General features: G+C 55.9%; 1 protein-coding gene across 2 annotated transcripts; it reads right to left on the bottom strand.

Annotated features, from left to right (window-relative positions):
* Positions 1 to 1028: 1028 nt before the first annotated feature.
* MRPS23 (mitochondrial ribosomal protein S23) lies at positions 1029 to 4199 on the bottom strand. 2 transcript variants are annotated; one of them, XM_076354464.1, is made up of 5 exons: positions 4096 to 4199; positions 3743 to 3910; positions 3058 to 3135; positions 2819 to 2942; positions 1029 to 1440 (listed from the first exon to the last, which is right to left on the bottom strand). In XM_076354464.1, exons 1-5 carry the CDS (start codon positions 4137 to 4139, stop codon positions 1339 to 1341), a joined length of 516 nt encoding a protein of 171 aa, XP_076210579.1. In that variant the 5' UTR covers positions 4140 to 4199; the 3' UTR covers positions 1029 to 1338. The 2 variants fall into 2 exon arrangements, with proteins under 2 accessions (XP_076210579.1, XP_076210578.1); XM_076354463.1 differs by having other exon boundaries at positions 1029 to 1497; positions 4096 to 4193.
* Positions 4200 to 8102: the final 3903 nt, after the last annotated feature.

Raw genomic sequence — 8102 nt, 5'->3', positions numbered from 1 at the left:
GCTACAGCAGCGCTAAGACAGGGGGCTTTTTGCTCTTTGTAATAAAATCTTGCGCTCCTCTAGAATTACAGAGCAGAATTAGGAATAAAGTTTGACCTTCCAAGGATAACTGTGTAATTCTGCTGTGATTACATCGCTACCAGGAGGCGAATCAAGCCACACAAAAAACAAACCAGGGGCATTTTTAAAGCCTCCTTTTTACTGCCGTACAACACAGATTCGTAAGAGAGTTTTCTTGCGTCACACACAGCAGCGTCACCAAATCGCATTGCAGAGAACGTGTCTGGGAGGCATGTACGAAACCGAAAGGAAAATCCCCCCCTTTTCCTTGTAGGGGAGAGCCAGGGAGGGAGGGAGAGAAGAGATTTGTTTGACGTGATTTACACCTGTTTGTGGTGGGGTGGCTTCAAAAAAGAAAACACAAACAAAAAAAAGGAGAAAATGCAAACAAAAAAGGAGAAAACACAAACAAACAAAAGAGAAAAAAAAACAATTATTTTTCATATAGCCCAAAGCCAAAATCTTTAATAAAAAAATAAGCTAGGCCCTGGAGTTTGCAGGCGCAGGAAGAATGAAATTCTAATCGGCTCCAAATCCTAATAAGATTGTTATTTTCTTACGTTGCTCTATGCCAAAGCTTCCTATGTGACTGTTTCTGTAACAGCACGCAGCTTTCTCTTCAGCAAACAGCGGTAACATTGCATTTTTCACACTTCTGAGGTGACCAATTGCATTAAGAGTCACTAAAAAACTGCAAAGGTCCAAATTACCTGGTATTGTTGCACTTCATCCTGTTCTGAATTTAAGCAAATGATGGAATAGGAAGAGCGTATTATTACGTTTATGTAAAATAGCAACTCTTCTCAATTAGCTCTGAGAAGATGACACTTCCGATGGCTGTTACAACGCGTCAGGCAAGCGGCATCTGCCATTTCAACAGCAGGACCGTCACAGGGCCTGTACCGTCAAGCGCGAGAAGTTAAGAAACATCTTTACTACCGGAAATAAGACACCTGAAGAGACAGAACTTCCAATTTTTAAAGAAAGTGTTTAATTTTCCACGTTTATACTCATATTTTCCAACTCACAGTTTGAGATGACATTCTTGCACCTCAAAAAAGGGGATTATCTCCCATTTTACAAATGGGGAGATGGAAGAACAAGAATGCGTGCCCCACACATAATCACGGAAGGCACTAGAGCCGGATAACTGGGGCATATTCCCCCTAAGAAAACACCTCAGAACCATGAGATTGTGGAGGCAGAAATGCCGGCCCCCGAGCAGGGGATTGCCAGAGCCAGGGCACAGCCGGGCGTTACGGGACAGCAGCGCGGCTCTCAGGAGGGTAAGGGATCTTCCTTCTGCGTTTCCGCCAACTCTGGCGTCTGCTCCTCCCCATCTTTTTTCTTTTCCTGTATCTTTTCCAGCACAGTTTGAAGCTGCAGGGGTAACAGAGAATCCCTGGTTTCAGCGTCCTGATGATCCTGTTGTGCTGCCTACAGTTAAAGACAGACGATCACCGGCAAACGGGGTCGTAAACAGTTTCTGTGAAAGCGTGACTGAAGAGAGCAACAGAAAGCAACAGCCCCAGTCTGTATGTCCAAAAAAAGCTGATAGAAAAGTTCTAATTCATGCCTAGATTATTGTGAAGGTGCAATACAATGTCAAGGTATCACCAGGGCAAGAAACTTAAAACGGCACTGCTGACCTCAAGCTAAAAGATGAAAGTCAGTCATCGATTTCATCTTTTGACATGCTCATCGGACAGCGCACTTTAAGCAGAACCAATTTCTGTTCCTCTTCAGCCTCTTTTACTGGGGAAAGCACTACGGACACTCGGGCCAGAGATCACTGGATAATGAGGAGAAGGGAGAGTATGTTACAGAAGAGAAAAATTAATTTAGCTGACAGTTTAAAACTGCAGCTTTTATGAACAGCTCTTCTCCATTCTTTTTGAGGGTGTTCAATTAAAAGGACAGCATTCTCAGAAGAAATGGTAATCAGTTAGTCGTGAACAAGGTAAAAGATTTCTAACCATCATAGAGCAGCCATGACATAATCTACCTGACGTGCTGTTCTAGAAGTTCATCTTCAGTTTGACTTTTCACCCCAGTTTTTGTTGAGTCACATGACAATTGCCTGAAGTAACGAGGAAGTAGACTCCACATGCCCAGGAGCCATTTCCCCTCTTGTACGTCAGGGAAAACAAAAAGCAGTGGCAGGACACTTCGGACAGGTGTTTTGGACAGTTATTTTCTTGGCAAAAATATACGTAAACAAACCCCCCAGACTACAAAACCTCAAGGAAAACAAACAAACAAAACAACAAGAAAACCCTGCAAGATTTACACAAAAGTTTTCCAGTTCAGGCTCAGGATTAAAGAACAAGGGTGAGAGTGCATTACACTACTTAACTATTAAAAAGGGATGGAAAAGCGTGCTAGTTATTTTCGAACCAGAAGATGTTTACCCCCTGCTACCTTATAGAGATAACATCTATACAGTAACATGTACATGTATCTCCGAATGGTTGATACAGACACACCGATGGATGATCTGAAAGCACTGAAGACTTAAATCTTTCATCACCAAACCAGGCAGATCTTTTCTGTCCCACAAGTACCACCTTAACCTTGGCCAGTCACGTTCACGACTAAGAGAAAAGTTTACTCTGCACAACAAAGATATTTATTACGACCGTCAGGTACGTGACTGTCTTGCTGAGAATTTAATTCGGACTAATTCAACATTAAGGGCCTGGAAGTGAAGTTTTCTGAATCCACTGGCCAAGTAACTCTGTGAATACTCAATACTTACTTTATCTGTTCCTCTTCTCTGTAAAATTATCCCACTGGCTAAAAGGGCTTTTCCTGTTTCTTCAAACAATTTCTCCTCTTCAATTTTTCCTTCTTCTTTCAGTTCATTGAATTTCTCAACAAACCTAGAGTTCAAGATTGTATTTTTACTCTCACAAACAACGTTTTGGTTCACTGACTTAAGAGAAGACAGGGACAAGTTCCAGAAATATTTCTAGTTTAATTTTAAATAAATCTTACCTCTGGCAAGTAGATTTGTAGTTTGATTGCGACAGGTCGAAAGGTCTTGGACCGCTGCCATAAATTCTGTAAAATCTCCTATTCAAAAAATAAAGAGAGTTTCATTTTTCAAACCATCAAAAAGGTGTCTTGGAGAAGATAAACAACGTCAGAGCCAATTTAGGCTACAACAAAAAGCACTCGCATAACTATTTCTCCTTTTTCCATTAGCCGTTATGTTACGCAGAGGTATTCCTTCCAGGATTTTTTAACTGTTTTAATAAACTCTAGTTAATCTTCGCCACCACCGCTGAGTCGGAGGAGCACCGTGCTCCTTCACAGGGCTGAAGGTAGCCCCCCACCACCACCACCCCCCCGGCCACCCGAGGCGGCTTAACGGGCGCCCTGTGCCGCCCGGGCCCTTTGCCTTTTGCCGCCTTTCCCGTCGCCCACGAGCCTCCACCCGAAGCGACGCTTTTTGCGCCTCCGCCAGCGAGTATAAACACGCGGGAGATAACGCGGTAGAAACGCGGCTTCTCCGCGACACAGAGGGGCAGAGAAAACACGGCCTGAGGGGCCAGCGAGCGCCAGGGCCGCTGTACGCCCGCCGCGGGGGCAGGGACGGGGGGCGGAGGAACGTCTCCGGCGAACGGCGGAGCGCAGGCACCCCTCGGCGGCCGGCCAGGGAGGGAAAGCGGCAACTCACGCTCGCACTTCGTCCTCCTGGTAGAAGATGGGAGGGATGACATCCTTCACCTTGCCGTAGCGCGGCCGCGGCACCCGGTAGACGGGCTCCCTCAGCGGGGGGAAGGCAGCGTAGACGTCGAACCACAGCGGCTTCTCGATCACCCCGATGCGGAGCAGGTTCCGGGTCCTGCCGGGGGAAGAGGAGAGGAGCGGCGGGGGGGGGAGCTCAGGGGACACCCGCGCCGCCCCGGCCTTGCGCCTCCCTCCCGCGGGACCCCGGGCCTCCCGGCTCGCCCTCCCAGCGCCCCCCAGGCCCCCGCGCCGCCCGGCAGCGGGGGACCCCGCACCCGGCCGCCCGCCCTCCCTCCGCACCGGCTGAACACGCTCCCTATCTTCTGCATGCGGTTGCCCGCCATGGCGGCGCCGGCGGCCGGGCCTCCCCTAGCAACGCCGCCACCCTAGCAACGGCCTGCCCTTCCACCCGGAAGCGGAAGCGCGCGCCCTCTCCGCCGCCGACCGGGCCGCTGCCAGGAGGCGCAGCCGACGGCGAAAGGTGGCGCCCAGGCGGTGCCAGCCGATGGCCGAGCGCGGGCTCAGCCGGATCGCGTCCCTCCTCAATTTAAAGGGCCAGCGCCGCCGCCCCCCCACGGCCACCCCCCGCCCTAACGCGAACACGCGGGGCCGGGGCCCGCCGCCCCGGCTGAGCGGCGCAGCCCTCCCGCGCCCCTCGCAGCCCGGCCGTGGCTCCCAGGGAGGCTGAGGGACACGGGGACGGGAGCCCTTTCCCTGGGGCTGGCCTCCCCTCAGGGGATGGCGGGGCCGGGTCTCTCCGGGCGGGGTGGCCGCCCTCACCCGCCCCAGCCCCAGCCCCAGCCCCAGCTCGGGAAGGACCAGGAGTCCCGAGGCTTGTGGAAAGCCGCATCTCCTCGGGAGACCTCTGCCGCCATGTCGTGCAGCTGAGGAGATGAAGGCAGCGGCATGGGGACCCACCCCCCCCCCCCCCAGCCCCGGCCTTGCCCCCACCGAGGGGCTCGGGTCTGTCCCCAGCTGGGGGGGGGTCTGTCCAGCACCCCGCCGTGCCCATGTCGCCCCCCCCCCCCCCCCCGAGCAGCTCGGGAAGCCGGTGCCACAGGAGAGCAGGGGCCGGGGAGCGCTGGGCCCGACCCCGGCAGCCACCCCTAAAACCCTCGCCTTCGCCCCCAGCCCAGCCTTCGCGCTCGCACCGCCAGCAGCGCTGAGCATCCATCCTCGGCTTCCAAATAACGCCCGTTTCTCTGGGGCCAGAGCACAGCCCCGGGGCCCTGGGGGGAGGGCGGTGAGGGGGTGCAGCAGCAGGGTTCGGGGTCGCAGCCCTCCAGGAGGTGCTGTGGGCAGGCAAAAACGGAAGGACCGTGTCCAAAAATACCAGGGTCCTCCTTGGCACCAACCCTGGAATAAGACGACACCAGCTGTGCTCCCCTAAAGCCCCCCCGGCCTTAGGGCTGCGAGCGCCGGCAAACCAAGAGGGCGGATAAACCCCCGCCGCAAGGGCAGCAGTTGTCACCCCGTTACGCTGGCTGAACACGTGCAGACCCTGGCGGGGCGGCCTGGCTGCCGTCTCCGGTTTCTGACGGAGCCGTTGGGGCTGCCCCGCTGCCGGCCTCGGCTGACTGCTGCGGGTGACGGGGGGGGACAGCTGCCCCGGACGAGGGACACGGTCCCAAGGAAAGGAGGAGCCGCTGTCGCCCACGTTGGCCGGTCCCACGAGGAGGGGACACGTCAAGAGATCGCCGTTGCATGCTGCGCCTCTGCCTCCTCAGTGAAGTCATTTCTCTCCGTATGGCAGGAATGACGTCCCCAGAGGCCGGGGCTCGTCTTCTCCAGCCATGGCACTTTACATTTGCCCTGGCTGCTGTCCCCCAAGCTGAGCACCGCTATGTCCCCGTGGCAGCCAAGGAGCTTGAGGACCGGTGGTGACATTGGGCTGCAAACCATCACCAGCAGCGGGATGCGGGGAGGATCAGTCTCGCCCCGGTCACCTTTTGGTGTTGGGTCTCACCCGGGTGGAGAGCGAACGGTGAGATTTGCTGCCGTGGTTTGCACAAGCCCTGTCCGGGGGTTGCACCATGGCCTGATCCTGCCCTGGGCAGCCCCAGCACTGCTTGCTGGGCCCAGGAGGTGGCAGCAGACGGTGCCTGGCTGCGCAGCACAGAGCCTAAGTCTGTTTTTTTTTACCTTGATTTATAAAATCCAGCAGCTAGATCCAGGCTATTTGCCCCGTGTAAACAGCCTTCCCCCCGTCAGCGTTTCCACCAACCTGACCCGGGAGACGTGCGTGGCAGCGGGCGATGCCTGGTCACTAGATGCAGCCCTTAGCTTGGGAATGAGCTGTCGGGGGAAAAAAAATACATCCCTCCTTCCATCTTCCAGCCTTGGGAAGGAAGGGGGCAGTAAATTTCCACCGCAGACTGACGGCCAGCAGGTACTCGATGCCAGTCTAAAACACCTCTAGCGTTCATCGTCATCTGAGCAGAGTTTTCAGTCCTGGGCTTCTCTCAGCTGCTGGTTTTCTTAAAACACGGTTTTGAAAGAAAAACCCTTGCCCCTGTAGAGCAAAAGAATTCAAAAGGGAGTTGCTGGGACCGCTCCAGGGCTGCATCTGAGCTGCTCAAAGGACTGGGCAGGCCCTGGTCTTTTCAGCTCTTTGAAAAAGCCCTGGCTCCCCCGCGGGCTCACGGCAGCTTGCTTGGCCGCTGCAGGAAGGCAACAGCCAGGGTTTCTTCAGCATTTCGATGCTTTTGACATTTAAGACAAGAATGCCTTGACTCTTTCCAGCATCTTCTTTCACAGGGAAGGTTTCCAAGCCACACGTGAGGCTGGGGAGCTCTAATCCCGCCAGCAACCGAAAGCTGCTCCCGGACAGCTGGCGCAGGGCAAGCAGACTCCGGCCCCGTCCCTTGCGGGTGCACGGCCCCATCCCCGCAAGCGAGGGGGATGCTCCACGTGCCCCCCAGCCCTGCCGCTGCCGCCCAGGGCTGCCCGCGAAGCGCCATGCCCCGCGGCCTCTGCAGCTCCCCACCACCGGGAAATAACCCTCCTCCTGCGAGTCGTGGGCTGCCCACGGCAAGGGGAGGTGGAGGCGTGGAGCGGTCCCCCGTGGTTCACAGCCCCTCCGGCGAGCCACTGCCTTGCTAAGGCTGCCCCGGGGGGCTATTTCTCACGGACAGCACAGCCTGGACAGGCCAAAAGTCCTACTCTTCCCCAAAAGGAAGGGCTTGAGATCAAGGTTTTGGGTGCTGGCTGGGGACACAGGGGGCCAGCTCCTGTAAGTGGGGCTTGACGGGCACCTGCCCTTCCCTGGCAGAGACCCTCCCTCACTTTTGGGTCCGTGTGCTGCTTTTTGAGCCTCCAGGGAGTTTCTCACCAGAAGTTTTTCTCCTCCAGCCTGTTGCAGGGAACATGAAAGGAAGGGGAAGCCAAGGCCAGCGCCAAGCAGGCAATTCCCTACGGGAGTGGTGCTGGGACCAGCCCCTTCGGGAGCAATTCCACCAACACCGTCCAGCTCCGCACTCTCCAATTTCACAGACCCGGCGATCCCGCCAGCTTGGCACGGAGCAGAAACGTGCAGGGCTGGAGACGAATAACACGTATTTCAGAAATAATTCATTATAGTAACGTATTTCCATTCCGCCAGGAGACAACGCGAAGGAGCCAGACTGCCTGCTTGACAGACGCGGAGGAGTTGCTGTGCGATAGCTAATGAAACAGTTTAAAGAAAACTCACACGCCCCATCCCCGAGAGGCTTGTTATTTTCAGAATGAAGCGGGTAAGCCACAGCATTTTTCCTTTTCCGCTCTTTCCTGAAAGGCAGGTCCCCACACACGTAGCTGGCCACGGGCGTGCTGGGAGCTTCCACGGGGACCCACGGGCACAGCCCCCCCCGCCAGCGTGGGTCGGTGGCTCTGCTCCCCAACACGCTCGGTGCCAGGACGGTTTCCCCGGTGCAGAGCCCTCCCTCGCAGCCTCTGACCCCAGTGGAGCCCTTTGCGTTGGACCCCGTCGGAAACCCCGGCGCCCACCGTGCTTCGGGGCAGCGTTGCTTTGCCTGCCGAGGTGAAGTGGAGAGGAACGGGGAACGGGGCGTCCCCAAAGCATCCTTCCCTGTGCCAGGGCTTTCCCCGAGTCCTGGGCTCTCGCTGCCGCTCACTTGCCGTGAGCTCCCGGTGCTCTTCTCGCACTCTCCCACAACGGGCACCGGAGGGGACCCGCTCCTGAACCAAACATCCCGCCGGGTGGAAGCAGGGATTGCTCCTGGATGGAGGCAGGAGCTCACCAGCGATGGGTCTCCCGCGGCGCTCGCTTTCTCGAGAAAGTTGTCGGATGCAAATTCTGCACCGAC

The sequence above is a fragment of the Aptenodytes patagonicus genome, chromosome 17, assembly GCF_965638725.1.
Source record: "Aptenodytes patagonicus chromosome 17, bAptPat1.pri.cur, whole genome shotgun sequence".
NCBI lineage: Eukaryota > Metazoa > Chordata > Aves > Sphenisciformes > Spheniscidae > Aptenodytes > Aptenodytes patagonicus.
Note: the sequence above shows the minus strand (reverse complement) of the source record. Positions and strands in the feature narration are given on the sequence as shown.